We start from the raw sequence: 19,354 nt of genomic DNA, 5'->3' as shown, positions 1-19,354 counted from the left end.
CACCTTCAGTGCAGCCACAGTTTTTGGGAGATTAGTTCCAGTGAAGTTGTCCTTGCTGTTGACACTGATGTCTCCTGGCAGGTTACACGGGGCAGCACTGTGAAGAGGATGTGGATGAGTGTGCGACAGATCCTTGTCACAATGGAGGTGTATGCTTTGAGCGATCCAACCAAGCCTATTATGGAACACAACCTGATTTTCCCAGTAATTTCAGCTATAGCCAAGCAGCTGGTTTCCTCTGTTGGTGCCAGCCAGGCTTTGCAGGTGAGCTGTGCTGTAAATGTTCATCCTGTCAGCATCTAATAGATACTGCATGGTTTGAGTAGATAGGAATGGAGCAATGTTAACTGTGCAACAGAAGTCACTTAAAACGACTGGTACTTCAGGGGAGGTGGCAGCCTGATGCATCAGAAAAGTGCTTCTGTTCACATAGTGTATGAATATATTGCAGACAGCTGTCTGAATGTCATTCTTGGTCTAGCAAGGCTGAGGCAACAGCCTATGCACTTTCCAAGTGCTTTGATGAGTGCCCTCTGGCTATGCAGATGCCAAGGTGGTTTCTCTTTGTCAGTGTCTCTCTCATGCATATGGCAGAATTCATCGCTACAGGGTATCTGTGAAACTCCTCATCAAAGGAAACAATTCCCTAGAGTCCCAGATAACTATCATAGGTGTTTTCCTTGATGAGACTACTCTTGTGACAGTGACTGTATAATCAGGGTGTGTAGGAGAAGAGGGGGTTCTTGATAATCTGGCTCTTGGAGCTAGAAGCTCTGTGGATGTTCAACTGAAATTTCATCCTTTCCCTGGTTTATCGGTATGTATAAAAAGCTGGATTTAACAGTGGGGAAAATTCCCTGGCAGGATGGGCTAAACAATAATACTTTATTCTCTTTTGAGAGAAAAATGAGACTTTGGCCCACTATTGCACAGATGGGAGTGGTCAGAAGTTCTGATTCTGCCACTGTTCCCTTTCATGACACTGGAAAATCACTTGACCTTTCTGTACTCCATTTCCCTAACTGTTTCGGTGTTAGTATCTATTTGCCAGACCGTCTGGAAAGACATGCTGTAGTTCAAGAAATTCTTTTGCATTTTTAGATGACAGAGAAGAAGTGCAAAAAATTATGAATGCAGTTGTGTTCAGATTCTTTCCTTTGCTGGTGCACGTGTGCGCTTAAGATGCCTGTTTGTGTTTTCACTATAAAGGGGAGACCTGCTTTATTAACATCAATGAGTGCGAGTCCCAGCCGTGTCAGAATGGAGGGCTCTGCGTGGACCTTATTAACGACTTCCTTTGCCATTGCCTACCAGGCTATTCAGGTAATGCTGGTGAAGGGGGGTGGCTGGAATCAGGCCCTTCTGGTTAATTAATGCTGAGGCTGGCTGCAAGACTGGGTTCCAGTGCTGGGTAGCCCAGGCTGCTGAGCAGGACTGAGATGTGGGGAGTGCAGTAGTGTTGCGGTGGGACATCTACAGTTTTGGGTGCAAATGCTGTGGGAAAGCTAGGTGATTTTGATCAAGTAAGTTGATAGGCTATGAACTAGATTTTGAGACATAAGATCAACTATGTAGAAGAGTCTAAGCAGAGAATATGTAGGGATTCTGTACCCTGGAGTGAAAGTTCACTGGGAGAACTGAGGTTTTTTTTTTTTATAGATGTACTATGAAGGTGAACAAAACCAGCCTTCAAATAAAAATAGGGTTGCTTAGCATTCTAGTTGCTACAAGCTACTGGCTATAGCAGATTGGATCACCAGCACATAGAACATCTGTAAACCATCTCCATTCCCTAACTCCCCTGGATGATAAGAGCCAGCGATTTTTGGCTGAAGGCAGTAATCTGCTGTGTTGGGAGGTCAAAAGGTCTTTGTGATGTGAGCAAGTGAAGCCTTCTCTGTTTACAAGGGAATGAGGAGTCTGGATTCTTACACAAATGCCCTGCCTGACCCTAATGGGTCTCGGTTTTCTAGCTGAGAAATTAGGGGATAGCGAATATTGCATATCAGCTCTGCTGGGAAGGTACACTGCTAACTGATACTAAACCTCATCTTAGTTTAAAATACTTGTTCTCAGTCTTCTGCACTATTACATTCCATGTGTACTCACTGTTTTGAGCAATTTAACACCAAGAAGTAGTTTTTAAGGAAGGTGGTCCCCAGCACGATCTTGTATTTATGCATTTTTGAGGTGGATGTAACCTTTCCGCAGTGTTACTAGGCTGCCATCTCGTGGGAAAAGGGAAAACTTGAAGCCAGAAGAAAACCTTGTCCCTTTCTTCTTGCAGCAGCAGGTACCAGCATTCCAGAGACTGTCTTAGACCTTGCTTGCATGGGAAGGTTTTCTGTTTTCCTTCTGTGGCCATAGTCGTTGAGCTATGCTGGTGCAACTGTGTCCAGCTCTTCCCTGGGAAGACCCATTACACAGGTCCTTTCATTCCCAGAATCTCAAATTGACTTCTAGTTAACACCTGTAACTGGGCTGAATTCTTTGCGGGGTTTTCTGGCCTATCTCATTCTTTTTGGATTCCTAATATAGGCTAGGCCAAGAAAAAATTGCTTTTGTAGGTGAGGGCTTCGAAAACAGACTTTTATCTAAGCTCTTTGTTGGTATTTTCTTGGGTAGTTACAATGCTGTACTCATGAACTGAGATCTTATCCAAAGAGGTGGTTTACACTTTATCCTGCTTGTCAGAATTCCCACTCACTTCTGTGCCCTGTTCCCTTTTCCTCATTTAGTGCCCCAGCACCCTTGGAGAGTTCAGAATTTCATTGTGCTTTGCCAAACTGCAGATCTCTTTAATCCTTTCCAATTCTTAGCGTGCTCATGGGCAGAAAAGCTGACAGAAACACAGGATGATGGGCAAAGAAGTGCTAGAGTTCATTCTGTTGCATCAAATTTGGGTTCATTAGTACTTGAAGGGGATTAGAAGCAGGTTGCTCTTCTGGATATTGCTTTTGGTCAAGGACTTTGTCTCAGCTGAGGTAGTTCTGACACATTAACACAGTGAAAGGCTGGGAGCAGTCTGTGAGATCAGTGAGTGCGTGTGGAGGAGTGAAGCTGACAGGGAAATAATAGCAATTAATCTCCCCTCCTTTGTCAATTAATCCCAGTACAGTCATGCTGGGTAAACAGCTTATTACTTCATATTAGGATCACAGAACAACTTTGTGAAGCTTCCCATAATGTTTCTGTTCAAAACACATTTCTGTGGCAGCTTAGATCTGCCATGAACTTGGGTTTAAGCTGCCTCCGCTGATTAAAGTGAACTTGCTACTCTGATGAAGAACGCATTCTTGGGGCGGCAGGGGGTTCTTTCTCTATTTTTTTTTTTTTCCTTCAGTCTGAGGAATTTGGGGAGTGTTGGGATAACAATTCGAGTCAGGAGAAATTCTTTCTTTGAAAATTAACTGCCTCAGTGCTGTCTCAGGCTACAGCAGCACAGGGAGATGAGCCAGCGCTCTCTGAAATGTAGTTGTTGCAAAAGCAGTGTCTCATTCCTGAGAAAACAATGTAATAGGTCCTGAAGAGTCTGTTCAGTGCATCAGTTTGTGCTTTAGTAGAGGATGTACCCTTAGAGGATGTAAGAAATATGAATCAAAAGATTGCATGGGCACTAAATGAAGTGAGAAGGAGAATGAATCTTGCATGGTCTTGGAAATTATGTCAGTTGTGGTCAAGAGAAAAAGCATATTAAGAAAAGTCTGTCTTTTCAGTTTGGTTGGGTTTGTTTTTTTCCTAATTCTTTATTCATGTGGTTTCAGTTCATCATGCATGTACCAGGCAATAATTCAGGCCATGACATGAAGACGATGGGTACCTCCACTTGGAATGGGAGCTGATTTTTAATCTGAAAGATTGTAATTGCCCAAGTGGAATTTGGTTCATTCATTCTTTAAAAAATGGCCTAAACACTCATGCTCTTATTTCCACTCCTGCTAAATTGTCTTTAGAAAGGCAGTGTCCTAAAACACAGTGTTATGGCATTGGTCAGCCTGAATGAGAGGGGAAGAGCAGCATCATTTCAACTGTAGTCATCCCTTGGTGGTGGCACCTTGTGATCATGGTAAAATTCTGAGCTTTTTTGCACATGGCTGAGAAATGCTTCTACTTTCATGAGTAATCAGAAGGCGATGTGGTAGTAAATTTGGGAGAGATTGTGAATGTGTCTCAATATAATTGGAAAGCTTATTGACCATTTTGCTTTGTTCGGCCATAACGTCTTTGTCAGTTGTCCTTAAAGAAGGATACTTTCTGTGTAGCTAGCTATAAATGGTTACTCTTACAGAGTGCTAGCCCAGATCAAATAGGCTTGAATTCCTGGGTCGTGGGTCATGAAATAAATGGGAGATGCTTCTTCCTTCTAACCACTTTTGGATAGATTTAATTTTTTTGTGCAGGTATTTCTTGATGTCAGATTTGTTTTAGAGATGTAGCCTCTACAAAAGGGGAAGCTAAAAGGTTAAGCTAGTAAAGAGATTAGAGGACTGTTACCCCTTCAACAGAATCCCTTTCAGTAAATACAGCTGAAGCAAGCTAGGAAACACTTCAGGAGACACACACATACACACACCTCTTACCTTCCACATTGCATCTCCCTTCTGCATCATAGCTCCATGGTTAATCAAACCTTTTGACTTTCCTGTCATCTGATCAGAATGCTGCAAGAGCATACTCTTCAGTTTAGATCCTGCTTCTGTCTAGGCGTCAGGTGAGTTTTGATCAAAAGTGTCCTCTGAGATTCTGATGCTTGTGACTGCACAATCTGTTTTGAACTAGACCTTTGTATAGATTTTCTGACTACAGACAACCTGAGGTATGCCAGCTCACCATGGTTAAATACTTTTGCAAGGATTATTAGTGGTGGAGCAACTCTAATGAATTAAATCTCACTTCTTTACTAACCAAAATGGGTGAAGCCCAGCTTAATGTCATCTTTAGAATCGGGCCAGGCAAGTACTCTGGCAGAGCAGCATCCCAGAGAGACAGAATTCTCTTATGCATAGGTGTGGTGAGATGGCTGTCTTCTAATTGTGTCTATCAGGAGAGATGGCTTCAAGATGTCAGATATTAGACTAGATTCAGTCTGTTGAAAATACTTATTAGCAATGTTTATTATTTTCAGCGATAATGGATTTGCTTGCCACGAGGTCACTGCTTGCAGTATGTAAACTGCCATGTGCATTCAGGAAGACCAAAGTTTGCTTTGCTTTCCTTAAGGGAAGGCTAGCTCTTGAGACTAGGATGGGTGTTTCTGAAGCCTGGAAATAAATTCCTAAATTTCTGGGTCTCATTTACCAACACAGTGAGGAAGCTGCTAATCTCTGTCTAAAGAACGTGTGAAATTTGGATATTCTATCCAAAGTTCACTCTCCATTTTGTGTCATTTTTCTGCTAAGAACCCTCTGACGTAGTTAATGTTCTTTATTTTGACCTTCTCCAAGAAGTTTTACAAATGATTAGGAACAAAATAATTCTCTGAATTTAAACCCCATGACTGAATCTTGTAACTTGCATGATTGCCAGTGTGTGAGAATGGGGAATTAAACCCTCTAAAAAAATGAATCATCTGATCCTTTTAATTTCTTTAAATCTTCCAGTTTCAAAGAACCTAAGCAGTTACTCCTCAGTTGTGTGTAGTTTGAAACAGATGTTCAGTGATCCACCATTTTGGCTTATAGGAGGTCTTATTTAAGTATAAATATGTACTATTTAGAATTATCATGTGTGTATTTCTCCATCCTCATCAGTCTCACTAAGAGAACCCAAGTCTATATATCCTTAAACTGATCCTGGGAAAAGAAGCAATCACAGTTTCTAATTAGCAATATTTCATGTAATGAAATTGAAAAGATGTAGTGACTAGTAGAGGATGAAAGTCTGCGCTGACTTATGCTACGTGGGTTTGGTACAATATATTTCCTATCAACACTATAGATATGTGTGTATGTAAACATATACATGTATGTGTGTATAAATCAAAATATGGATATTTTAAAAGGGATTTAAGGTTCTCCAGTCTTCACAGTTACACTTCATTGTTGCAGTAGGTGATTGAATGGGCACAGGCTACACATTTGTTTTCTCTTGAACAATAACGGAAAGGTCATACTAGCTAATATAGATAGCATTTAAAATCTGCACTAGGATAGATATGTGTGTGCATAGGACTCAAATATGAGTGTCTGATAAGTTTTGACTCCAAACAAACAGACGCCATATCTTTCCTACTTAAAATATCTGTAAAATTGACTGGCATGTTTGGATTGAGTGAAACGAAGGAAGTAAAATAGCTGCAAGAGTTGTTGGAATGCTTTCTTTTAATATCTTAAAGTGATACTGCTAATGCAGATTCCAGACTGACATGTGGGAGTTTTTGTTTGCTTGGACCTGACATTGATACTAACAGAGACTTGCAAGTCCGGGAAAAAGCTCCCAGATAACATTTTTTCACAGAAATAAGAACCTTCTCTGTGTTCCTTACAACATGAAAGTTTAATTCTGCCTCCAGGAACATTATGATATGAAAGTAACCACATTTAAAAACAAAACAAAACAAAACAAAAAAAAAACCCAACAAAAAAAACAGAACCACAGAGGAAAAAAAAGAGATTGCAGCAGCTAATTTTATAAGGTTGCTAATGAGGAGAGAGTTCTGATTCTGCAGTCCCATGTTTGAACCATTACAGTCGGCATAAAGCAGGGCATTTCCTACCATTCAGTTTGACTTCAGAGAAACAGATCATGGTGGTTAAAACTTGAGACTTTCCTTCGTGGCTATTGCAGAGCGGAAACGCTTGTGCTTACAGATGTACAGAGCAGGGCACGTGGAGGGCGGGAGCTACACGGAGTGCTGGTCCCTGGTCAGGTCAGTATTGAATGTACAGCAGGGCACAGGTTGCGCTCTGCCTTTGGAACTCTCCTTATTTGTATGATTTGGATATTACACAGTGGTGGAAATGCAGCTTTTTTGGCTTGGCCTGTAAAAAGAAAAAAGTCTGTTTGGCCTTGTTCATGGAATTTGGCAGACTCACCTGGGAGGCGGCAAGGGCAAGAGATTGTCTTTTGACTTTTTACTGTTGGAGCTAATGCTGTGGATACTGCAGGGTATTACTGTAATGCACCGAGCGAGAATACACTGTGAGTATGCATTCTTCATGTCAGCACTGACAGAGGCCAGCTGGAGAGGTTTAGAGCAGGGCTGGATTAGATCTTACTACAGCGCAGGTCTCTTCTATATTGGCTAGTTTCATCTCCAATCCCTTTTTGTCTGACTGGCATCAGGGAGCGCTTACACACATTCTGCCGTTTCAGTCCAGCCTTTTTTATCATTCCTCCCCCCCCCCAGTCCCCCCATTTTTCTCCCCCTTTACTGTCACAAATGTCCACAAGGAGTCGGCCATGAAATCTGTGCTGATGCGCCTGATCCTGGAGGGAATTTTTCTGCTCGCAGGTAACGAGATCTATACAGTAACTGCAGTGTGTCCTGAATGTTTGCGTGCCTGCCCGGGGCAGGGAGCTGGTTGTGCGATTAGTGGGAGCTGGAGGCATGAGAAGGAACAAGAATCGACTAGAAAGGAAGAATGTTTTTATTTTGAAGAGACCTAAAGTTTTGTTGTGGAAACGTCAGTGCAAGGAATGTCCTTGTTGCCACAAACTGAGCGCGGAGCTGTCGGCGGGCTCCCAGTGCCTCCTGGCTTGGCTCCGCCATCAACCCGGGGTGTTCCAGGGCACGGGTCTTGGCTCCTGGGGGGGGGGGGGGAACTGTATAAACATGCGGCTCTCCCCCTGTTACTTCGGTGAAACGGTAGTTTTGCTTTTTACAGATGTGTTTTGTAATTTTCCTTTTCCCTTTAATGGTTTAAAACTCCTTTATTGAGAAGTAGTTCTTGTTTTAACTCGGAGGACAAGCCCTTTGCTGGGCTGTGCACTTCTCCTCCCCCACCGCCTCCTCGAGTAGTAGTGCACGGTGGGAGAGAGGTCACAGCAGCGTGTTGCCATGGGAATGGCAGTAATTGTGCAAATATAATTGTGTCGGGTCTGTTCGTTGTGGCTAATTCTTTCTTCCCCCCTCTGTCTCCCCCCCCCCCCCCTTTTTTTCTTTTGATAATAATAATACAAACCCTAATTAGGATGCACGGGGAAAGGTTGCTAGGAATTCAGCTGTTTTACAGAGAGGGCAAGCCGCTTTGGGGTGGGAAGTCCCACTGAACTTGCAAGTTTCAAGATTGGGCCCATGAATAAATCTCGTCCTTCCAAGTATTTTTTTTGTATGACAGCTAAATTAGAATATCTCTCTTTATATGTTCTTATTATTTTAACATATTACGTGTCTGCTCAAGTATATAATTCTTACACTGTAGACAGTGAATCTTTGTTTATTAATAGTAGTCAGTAAATGATTACCTCATTCAGGGAATGGCGAGCTATATGGATTTTAAAAAGAGTTGTACCTATCAAACAAGACTGTTCTCACCTCATCAGTAATGTTTTAGAATCTATTGAACAGATTTGTATTTGAAAATACTGCAGGCTGTTAAAGCCCAGCATCTTCTGAGTGTTTTTTCCTGACCTGAGCCCTGTGGGCTGTTAGCTTGGGGCTGCTTGAACACTGCTGAGTTAACTGGAATGTTACTTGTCTCTGGACAGCAGCCTTTTAAAAAACACTTCTCTGATTTTCAGATAACAAGTTCCACTGGTTTGCTTTTGTTAGTCTTTAACTAGATAAGAAACTCATTAAACATTTTAAAGTCTCCTAATGATGTAAAGAGTTAGGTTGCCAACATTGCTTTTACTATTGGTTTAATAATAGTAAACATTTGAGCTAAGAAAGTTAGAGGGAACAGAGGAGACTACTTAAGAGTAACTTGTTTTTATCAAATGGAGTTGTTCCTCCCTTTTATTATTATTTTTTTTAATATACCTGAAAGGGAGTGCCTAAGCCTCTCTTAAAGAAACATACTACTTTTGAACTACTTCTTAATATTGACTTTCCTGTGGGTTTGTAAAGACATAACTGTCCACGTCTTGGAAAAGATTGGATAATGGACATCCAGGAAATGACCTGTACTTCTGGATATTGTAATGGCCTACAGCAACGATTTATTTTTTCTGAAGTAGGGAGAAGTTCCTTTATTTTGCTGGCATCGCCTTCTTCATTTACAGTCTATCATCTGCAGCCAAACCCTAAAATTACAGACCCCTCTGCTGTGCTGAAATTAGCATCTAGGAAGCAATATGCAACAGACACCTCCTTTTCCCTTGTTTTGGTGTGACTAAAGAGTTTGACAACCTGGAGATGTTCACAGCTGACAAAAATCATTGGTGATAATGGAGGAGAGAGGGCAAGACAGCTGGCTGATGAAGGGTATGGTCACTGTAAGTCATGTAAGGAGGTAACTACTGTTCAGCAGGGGGTGACGTTGGCTTCCAGGAAAAAATGTTAGCCAGATTTTTAGAACTCTTGCACAGTCTCCTCTGTGACCAGTTTGTTTTAAAAACTGCTACAAATTCAAATCTGGCCCTGCACTGGCTTTTAGGCAAGCAAGAATACATTAGGTGTTGGTTTAGAGGACCTTTCCTCCTGCTCGAGCCCTGTGAAGGCTGGCTGTTTGCTGGCAGAAACAATGACAGCGATAAAGATGATGCTTGTGCGTTAGGTTCCTCTGGGAAGAGCTGCTCTCCTTTCTGCTGCTGAACATTTCCTTTGCCTGTTTGTAAGCTGTGAGGTTGGACAGCAGTGTGTAAAGACCTGAAGTGTCAGCTTATTCTTTTCACCCTTTTCAAACAAATGTAAAAAAATCAAACCAGCTGCATCCCATGGGAAAGCTTGGTGTTTAATTAGCCACCAGCCTGGGGTTGTGCACTCACCGTAGGGACTAATTTGCCACCTGGTGTGAAGCATTCACCCCACAGGTGTCGGCTGGGAGGCTGGGAAGCAGCCTAGGCAGGTGTTCCTGCTGCTCCATGGAGAGAGTGCACTGGCCGGAGGAGATGTGGTCAGGCTAGGAATGTGATGGGGGGAAAACGGGGCTTTCGACCCTGCCTCCCAGCCTTCTCAGAAATGCAAAAATTCACAGCGCTCTGCTTTTGTTATCCAAACCGGTGTTATCTTCTCCTTATCGCCCCGGTAAATACCAACAGCTCCGATCTGAAACGAGAGGCTTTGGGACTATACCAAACCTATCTTTCTGGCACCATTCAACAGCTTCTCCTCTTAAATCTGACTGCAAACTCGCCCCCTACAGTTTTGGGAGCCCTCCAATCCACTGATAACTCAGAAAAGCTGTTCCACGTAGTTCTACTGCTCTACTGATTTTTCTTAATTCCAGCTGAAGTATTCCCATCTTCTCCCAGGCTGGGTTTCTCAGACCGAGAGATGTCCATTACACTTTATTTATTCCAACACATTTCCTTCAAGTGTGGCCATAAATTTGTGCTGAAATATTAATTTTATCCTGGCATTCTTGCTGCTTCCTTTTTACAGGTAAGATCACACCCCAAGTTCTCTGTTCTAAGCGAGCCAGACATTAATAGCTGGAAAAAAAAAAAGGCTGTGCTGAGGTAGTATTAGCAGCTCTGACTCTTCAAGGCAGAGGTTATTGGCCGAATTCAGTGCTTTTCCACAGGCACTACAGAGAGCAGTTCTAGTTTATGTCCGTAGAGAGCTATGTCCTAGAGGAATCAGAGGTAATGTTGCCTACAGGACAGCTCTAGCATAGCTGGCAATTGCAGTTACCAGAGCCTTCCATTTCTCTTCCAGTGCTTCTCAGAGCTCCATACGTATGTCCCTACACTGACACAAACCGACATTTTGGAGCTGGAAGCTGGTGCTGAATCCCCGCCTATCTGCAGAGATAGCACTGGTAACAGCAACTAAAAACTGGGTCTGAAAGGAGTAAGGCAACTTGGTTAGGCAGCAGGGTACTAGACGTTTGTGCAGGGCTGCCTGTGAGGCATTGCTGGGGCCGGAGGAGGGACAAACCAGCAATACACATACTCAAGAAGCCTGTATCTTTGTTAAGTTGGGGGGTGGGTGGTGGTGTGGTGTTTTTTTTTCTTTCTTTAAATCACACGTCAAGTCCAGCTCCAGTGCTCCTAATGCCCCATCTCCCCTCATCTCTTTCCCTCAGGCAACTCTCTAATCTCTTTGACATGCACATTCTGTCTCATGGCTTTTTTTTACAAATGTCTTTTGTGTTTTGATTCCCCTCCTTTGTGTGCAAATTCCTTCTTTTTCTTTCTGCTGTCCTCGTTGTGCTTGCTAGCTAGATTCGGCGTGTAATGCTATTAGATTGGGATAATCCATGCTTGGTTTATCTGTGTGACTGTCTCTGAAGATTAGTGGAAACCAATGTTATGGGCTAGATAAAGTGAACTGGTTCAGAAGGGCTCTTCTGTCAGTCTGGAGATGCTCAGGAAAATGACAGCAGATTTTCATTAACCAGATTTGAGTGTAATGTCTTGTAATTTACTTGAGCGCGGTTGGGGTGCGTGTGCCTCGAGGAGACAGCTGAACGGCCATGCAGTACTTTTTACCCAGTTCACTTCTGCGGGACTGGACAGAACTGAAATCAACTTAGTGCAAGTATGACAGAATGCCTGTGGAGCGTGTTTTGGTTTGATAATGAATTGAGTTTTGTGAGTGTTTTACAACTGGAGGGCCATCTGGGAATTTGAATTTTCTTAACTGAGGCTTTCTAGTAACTTCCCATTTTAATGCTGTCTGCAACGATGGTGCCTGGAACATGCTCCCCTCAGATCTATAGACTTAATTTGAGTTTCAGTGTAGTAAATCTGTTATTAAAAAAGCATAAAATCCTTGTCTGTGCTGGTTTGTCCCTTTAATATCCTCTGCATGTTGATGACCTGTGGTGCTTGAGGTGGTCTGGAAGAGACAGTGGTCTGTTGGGTGATGTAGGCAGACTGGCTGAGGCTCTTTGTAGAGCACCACCTTCGCAGCATCTGGGAGGACAGCACAGAAGGATGTTTTTCTTGCCCTTATACCAGTGGTGGGCCACTCTAGCGAGCGTGGGACTTCATGCTAGCAGGTCTTGGTCTTTTGGTGGTTTCCTGAAGAGAATGGCTTAGCGAGCGGCAGTGCTGGGGAGCGGGCGGTCTGTGCCTGGCAGCCTTTCTCTGGGGAAGGGAGTCACAGTCCCCTGCAGTGAGATCCCATTTCTAAATCTCTTTCGCAGGTGTGGAATGTGCGGTTAACATCAATGAGTGTGAGGAGGGTCCCTGCAAGAATGGAGCTGTCTGTGAGGATGGCATTGCTGACTATACCTGCCACTGTGCCCCTAGCCAGGATGGCATTGTATGGGGAGGGAAGAACTGCTCTGTCAAGCTCACTGGGTGCCAGACGCACGACTGCCAAAATGAGGCCTTGTGCATCCCAACCTACCAAGCTGAGAGCCACGGCCACCTGTGCCAGTGCCAGCCTGGTTTCTATGATGCCACATGCTCAACACCAACAACGTTTTCCTTTGCTTCCAGAGGGTATCTCCTCATTGAGCTGCCCATGAACAATCAGAGCAGGAGGGACGTAGCAGGAGATCAGCTTGCCAACGTGTCCCTCCGGTTCCGAACTACCTTGCCCAGCGCTATCCTTTTTTACCGAGGCCATGAAGCTGAATACTTGTTCCTGGAGCTCTTTGACGGCATTCTGCATGCGGGACTGAAGAGGGAGGATGTGGGGTACCCACTGCTCCTGGAGGGGCTGAGAGTTGATGATGGCCGGTGGCATAAAGTTGAAGTTGTTCTGCACAGCATGCTGCAGCTAAAGCTCTGGCATGACTCTTGCGGTGCAGGTGTCTGCCTGCAGAGCTCCCCTGTCCCAGATGGCGCTGCCCTGGTCCCGCATGCCTTCCTGAACATGTATGTTGGAGGTGCTGAGGATCCAATGGCCAACAACACGCAGAGCCAGCAAGGCTTTGTCGGCTGCGTGGAAGACTTGCAGGTAGATGCTGAAGCTGTGCTCCCGGTGGATCTGCCTGTGGGCGAGTCCTCCCCAGTGAAGCAGGGCTGTGACCGGACAGAGTGGTGCCTCTCCCAGCCCTGCTTGCACGGAGGGCTGTGTGTGGACCTCTGGGCAACCTTCAGGTGTGACTGTTCTAGGCCTTATGGAGGCCCAGCTTGCTCATATGGTAAGTGCCACGTGATTTACATCTGGCAGTTCCTCTGTCGATCAGTGCTTCAAAGATACTGGGTAAACATTGATGCTAGCTCTGGAAGCAGTACTTTCTACTAGACCAGTGAGAAAACTAAAGCAAAACCCTCTGTGAATAAAATTCTCATTGATCCCTTTTCTGTCACTTGCGCCTGCAGGAATGATTGTCAGGTTTGTGGTTATTCCTTGTTGAGCCAGAGGCTCTGACTTCATCTTTGTATCAGATCTATGTGAATGCAGGAGGGCAGGGAAGTTGTTCTACTGTGAAAAGTTGATCTTGAACTTCTGAGTTGGGGATGAATAGGAATGTATTGCTTTATAGATAAAACACGAAGTATTAAGGGGAAGCTCTTTGACAATTTTGAGTTAAAATCATATATATTTGCATTTTTTTTTGTTCCTGCAAGGCTTATATTAATATTGTTCCAGGTTTTTGTTTCACTCCTGAGCCCTAAACATGGCAAGTACAAAGTTATTCTGCTGTTACCAAATTTATGAATTTTAAAAGCAACTTTGTAGCTTACAAGTCCTTGAGTAAATCTGCTAGGCCTGTATTTCCCTCTTCTGCTACTTGGGTGCTTGAATTCACATCCTCCAGAGAAAGCAAGGACACATTCACCTACTTCTTAACTTCACAGACCTGTGTGGGGAGAGAGCATAATTACCGTGGTGCATGTTGAAGATGTTGGGAAGAACGATCTTGCCCCATTCATAAGGAGCTGCAGCTTCGAATATCCCTGTGCCAGCTGCGTTCCCCTTGACATTGAGCTGATGTGCACTTCTTTTCTCTTCCAGAGCGCCCAGCAGCAACATTTGGCCTAGAGAATTCCACCAGCTTTGCCTCTTTCACCCTTTCTGATAGCCTTGGTGCAAACTTCAACATCTCCTTTTTCATTCGTAGTCGGAAACCTAACGGTTTGCTATTGCAAATCAGCAACAAAACTGACCCCTGCCTCACTATATACTTGAAGAACGGCAAGCTGAAGATAGAGATGTTATCGACAGATACTGTGACATTCCCAGAAAATTTAGTTGATGGGAGAAGACATTTGGTAGCTCTGTCTTTCCAAGGAGGAATTGTTGGTGCTCACCAATCAGATGCATATGTGGAGCTAGGACAGCTCGTAGCAAGACCTCTTCTAGCTGGTTACGAAGTGTATATTGGTGGACACCCTAACCCAGACAGCAGTGATGCGTGGGGAGGCTATTTTAAAGGCTGTTTGCAAGACATCCAACTGAACAGCCACCAAATAGAGTTTTTTCAGGTTGAGAACTACAGTCTGCCACAGGAACTCAATAGTTCTCAAAGTGGTAATCTTGTGAATGGTTGCATCTCTGATAACACCTGCAAGGTATGATGTCTCTCGTTTGTCTATACATACGTGTAGTTGTTTATTATAGTTCTGTGATTACAGAAAAATTTGACTGTTGCTGATATCAGGAAGACGAGAAGTGTTTGGTTTGTGGTGGTTTTTTTCAAGTATTGAAGGACGTGTGGTCCCGTATGCTTCTGTGTCACTCGGTGTACTAGATACAATTTAAGCACCAAGTTTTCTTTAGCTGCCTGGTATTTTTTGTAGTTGTTTGAACTTGGGCAGTCCGGCTCTTGTGCTGCCCACCTCCATTTGCTGAGCCCACATGGATGTTCCAGGCTCCAGCTTCTCACCAGTAACCTTTCCACCTCCTCCCTTCCTCCTGTTTCAGTTGCACAGCAACCTCTTCCCCCAGGCATTTGTGGCTTCAGCAACAGCAGTTCAAGGAACTGTCTCCATGGTGCCCTTAGATCAGAAGTTTTCTCTCCTTTATGCCACCCGTGGAGATGGAGAGGCCATATTCCCTAATTTTGCCCTTCTTGCTCATGGTGCTGTAAGGTATTGTCTCTGGTATTAGGTGTGTCCTTCTAGCGACAGAACTTGGTGAGGTTTTCAGGAGCATTGCAGCTTGTTTCATCTGTTTCTTGCTTTTGCTTTTGTGCTGTGTTCTTTTCCAGATTGGTGGGGCTCTGCCTGGGGAGTTTCTATTCATCAGCAGGGTTGATCACACAGGATAGGCAGGGTCTCAGGAATTTATCGGGCAGAGACCTTTGTGCTTCTTTTGCTGCTATTGAGTCACTGTTTTAATTAACCTTCTTGCCTGATTCAAGCACTGCTGGTACTAATCTTTGTTGTTGCATTTCCTTCTACCACATTCTCTTAGATCCAAAGATGAATTACACTGCTCCTAAATTCCGCCGTTCTATTTTTCAGTCTGAACCATGTCAGAATGGTGGCAGATGCATTGTCACTTGGAATGATTTCCATTGCAGCTGTCCAGCAAATTTCACTGGGAAATTTTGTGAAGAGAGAGTCTGGTGTGCAAGTGACCCATGTCCTGAAGCTACCACCTGTATAGATGTCCTGGCAGGATATGTGTGTAAGTATTGTTCTCACAATTGTTGGTAAAATATTGTTCTCTCGTGTTGGTAAAATCCCTGCTGTTCACTGTCTATGATCAGTATTCCCAGTTTGTACTGTTGCGATAAATGCAAACATGCTGCAGAAAGGAAATGGAATGATGCCCAGGCACACACTTTTGAGGGCAGCGTGTACTTTAGGGGTTTACCGCCAGGTTGTGACAGAGCAAAGGTGGTACTCAAAGGTGTTTTCTTCACAGATAGTTGCTTTGACTTGATAAGGGGATCAGGGGAGAACTATCTACTTCTGTGGAGTGGTTGCCTACCTTATCATTGCAGCACAAGGCCTATGCTGCTCTCTTAGTGTTCAGCCATTTCTAGAGTCTCGGGTTATTTCACCAAGTAGGACCCAATTAAGTATTGCAAACGTGTCTCAGTTTTCTCCTAAGACAGAACCATGGAGAATGAAGGAAACTAGTTAGTTAATGATGCCCTGATGCGGAGCGAGTGTTGTCTAATGGGTAGAAAGTGTCCTGGAACTCAGGATGTTGGGGTGTTCCCGGCTCTGTCGCTGGCCACCTCAGCAGCTTTGGATGTATTACTTTCCTGTTTTATTTCCTGATGTATTATGTTCTAGTTTTTCTAGCAGTAAAAGGGGAATAGTTGTATTTTCGTGCAGTGCTGTGAGACTAATGAGTAGAAATTGCTACGCAGGAGCTTGATATTATTATTAGAGGTGCAGCTGTAAACAGGAAGAGCTTTAAGGATGCCAGCAGGTAGGCTTGTAATCCTACTCACACTAAGCTTACATGATTCTTAAGGGAGGGAACGTGCCAGGAGTCTGCCTGTCTCAAACATGACACCAACTGTCTTTCAAATCCCTTATGTTCTACCCCTTTATTTATAGGTCTGGCTAATGCAACATTTAATAGTTATGCTGCTATTGAATTTACCACCAATACGTCAGTGACTCGAACTCTGAGCAGCCTCCGTGTGGATTTCAGAACCAGGGATGAAGATGCTATTTTGCTGCGGGCTGTGGAAGAAGTGGATTCCCTCCAGATAGCTATCAAGAACTCCTCCCTGCTCGTGGACATCAGGAGTGGGAACAGCATCGAAGGTGTCAGCTTTCTGAGTCAGAAGTCCGTCACGGATGGTGCCTGGCATACCATCTCTGTGTCTATGGAAGAGCCATCTGCACTTTCTTCCAGGTGGCTGGCTCGTTTGGATGGGTCTGTTAATACAACTCTGCAGGGAAGTGCTGGGAACCTGGACTTCCTGAAGAACAATGCAGTAATTGTTCTAGCTGAAAATTTCACTGGCTGCCTGGGACAAGTGAAGATAGGGGGGATCTACCTGCCGTTCGCTGCCCATCTCGCGTACCCCCAGCCGGAACAGTTCCAGCAGTCCAGCAGAAGGACCATCCAGCTGGGCTGCACTGGGGCTGATGTTTGCGCTTCTAGCCCTTGCCTCAATGCTGGCACCTGCCAGGACTTGTTCAATTCCTTCAGCTGTGCCTGCAGTGCTGGCTGGGCAGGGCTGCTGTGTGAGTCTAACGTTGATGACTGCCAGTCAAACCCGTGTGTTCATGGGGACTGTGTTGATGCAGTAGCAGATTTTCAGTGTGAATGCTTCCGGGGGTACATTGGGAAGAAGTGTGACATCAATGTTGATGACTGTGTGCGGCACCAGTGCCTGAATGGAGCGACCTGCATTGATGGCGTTTATGGCTACTCCTGCAAGTGCCCGCCTCAGTATTCTGGACCTCGCTGCGAGTAAGTGTCTTGGTTGGTTTGATGCAGGGGTCAGAGGAGCCCCCACATGAACCGAACTTTTACTTTGGGATACTTCAGGACACTTTTTCATTGCAAGTATCTGGTAGGTAAAACACCTACATTCTGCTGTGAACTGGAAGGTGCTGTCTGGATCCAAATCCTCACTGAAAGGTGCTCAGCCTCATGCAGATAAGGATCCTTTCTTTTTGTGTGGGTTATCCCTATGCTACATCTCAGAGCCATTTAAAGTGCAAGTGCTGTAGCTGCTTGTCACTTCCTTCTTGCATTCCCCAAGAAATCCACCTTTTCCAGGATTTGACTCCCCTCTGGCATTCTCCTGTATTGATTTAAACAAAACAAAACCAGATCAAACCAATAATACCCTGCGGGCCTGCTTATGAAATGCAAGGAGCCTCCAAGCCCCCAGAGGATGGAGCCAGCTTATTCTGAAGTTTCAGGTGCACTGAATGTCCTGGAGTGATAGAAATGGTCCCAGTGAGGATGGGTCCTGTGCAGAGTGCAGAAGAGGGACAATCTAATCTCTGCTGGGAATGCTGTTTTGGATAAAACTTTTGACACTGGGTTTATTGAGATTTGTAATCCTGTAGCAGGAGTTCCCAACTGTGCTTATTTTTGCTACTAGTGATACATGGCCAACTTTCAAGCACTACTCAGCCTGCCTGTAAGCAGAGAGCTACCAGTGCTAATGAAGGTGCCCATTGCTACTACCTCTGCAAAAAAAGCCTTACCCTGCCAAATGCTTTCCTACAATATTAGATAAAAATACATGTGCACTCCTAGATTAATTAAGAACACTCCTTCAACAAGGACTTGGTTGTATTTTGTGGCATTGGTCCTAAGTCTAAGGGCATTGTTTCTGCGTATTGGTTAAAACAATGTCCCTTTGAGTATTCTGCTCCTTATCAAATACATACTGGGGGAGGAAAGTTTCTTTACCCGTCACCATACTGCCTGTGCTGCTTAGCAGTGCACACTTCATGATCCTTCCATGGAGCTCACTTAAAATTTGGTGAGAAATTGATATGGAGTCAGGAGGAGGGCTGGGTGTTTTTTGATAAGGTCTACATCTATAGCATTTGTATTAGTTTGGAAAAAATCCAGTATGTTTTAGTCACAAAGGTATGTCTTATATTGGTAAAGGAAGTAGGAATCGGCGTGTTATTTAACCTTGCATCTACTTGTACCTGTTAAAATATTGAACACCGAGATAAATACTTACATGGCTGAGCTTCAGTTTTCTAATCTACCCAGGCCGAAGTTCCTGTTGTTCTTTCGTCATTCTGGTGTAGAGTTACCTAGTACTTGTGTTGTCCTTCTGGTGGCCTGGCTGTGCTGCAGTTTGGTATTCCAGACGTGTCCTGTCTCTGTTTATATTTTTATCAGCAAGGCTAGGCACCTGTGTGAGTATAGTCCTAGTACTGATATACGGCTCCTGCATGTTCTCAGGGCATGCCCAAAGTAGTACCGTCACATTATGGATGATTTCTGAGACTATTCCCTTCTCCACCTGTGCCAAACCCCTTCCTAGAAATACCAATGACTGTGCTTATGACCTTGCCAGCTCAACACCACTGTTTTAAGGGCTGTTGTCTCTTGCTTTTCACAGATGGCCATTCCCACCTGAGCAATGTGGCAAGAACTTCACCTGTCTGAACGGTGGCAAGTGCATCAGCGAGAGCTGGGGAGCCAACTGCACTTGCAAGCCAGGCTTCACTGGAAGGAAGTAAGTGCTGTTTTTCTGGTGCTTGCAAAGGAGCTAGTGCGCTTGTTCTTGCATCAGCGGGGTAGCTGAGCAGGTTGAAATGCTTCATCCTCTTCCACTGAAACAACTGCTCCAAAACTGTAACCTAGCTGTTACTTGTAGAAGAGGCAGGCTTGATGTGATCCTGCTGACAATACCAATTTCTGCAGTGTGAACAGCTTCCAAGTTCCTTGTGCCTCATGAATGTTCATTAACTGTGCTAGAGACCCGCACTGGCTTCGGTCACACGGAAATGG

At 44.3% G+C, this 19,354-nt stretch overlaps 1 protein-coding gene across 1 annotated transcript in view; it reads left to right on the top strand.

Annotated features, from left to right (window-relative positions):
- CRB2 (crumbs cell polarity complex component 2) overlaps positions 1-19,354 on the top strand; it is a 39,931-nt gene that overhangs the window by 15,936 nt on the left and 4,641 nt on the right. The window contains exons 5-11 of the mRNA XM_056353020.1: positions 82-264; positions 1,210-1,323; positions 12,198-13,145; positions 13,964-14,520; positions 15,415-15,580; positions 16,468-17,335; positions 18,963-19,079. Of these exons, the coding sequence (XP_056208995.1) occupies positions 82-264; positions 1,210-1,323; positions 12,198-13,145; positions 13,964-14,520; positions 15,415-15,580; positions 16,468-17,335; positions 18,963-19,079 (2,953 nt within the window). The remainder of the gene's footprint in view (positions 1-81; positions 265-1,209; positions 1,324-12,197; positions 13,146-13,963; positions 14,521-15,414; positions 15,581-16,467; positions 17,336-18,962; positions 19,080-19,354) is intronic.

Source organism: Falco biarmicus, chromosome 9 (assembly GCF_023638135.1).
Source record: "Falco biarmicus isolate bFalBia1 chromosome 9, bFalBia1.pri, whole genome shotgun sequence".
In the NCBI taxonomy this organism is placed as follows: domain Eukaryota; kingdom Metazoa; phylum Chordata; class Aves; order Falconiformes; family Falconidae; genus Falco; species Falco biarmicus.
The sequence above is the reverse complement of the archived record's forward strand: the minus strand, read 5'-3'. Positions and strand labels throughout refer to the sequence as shown.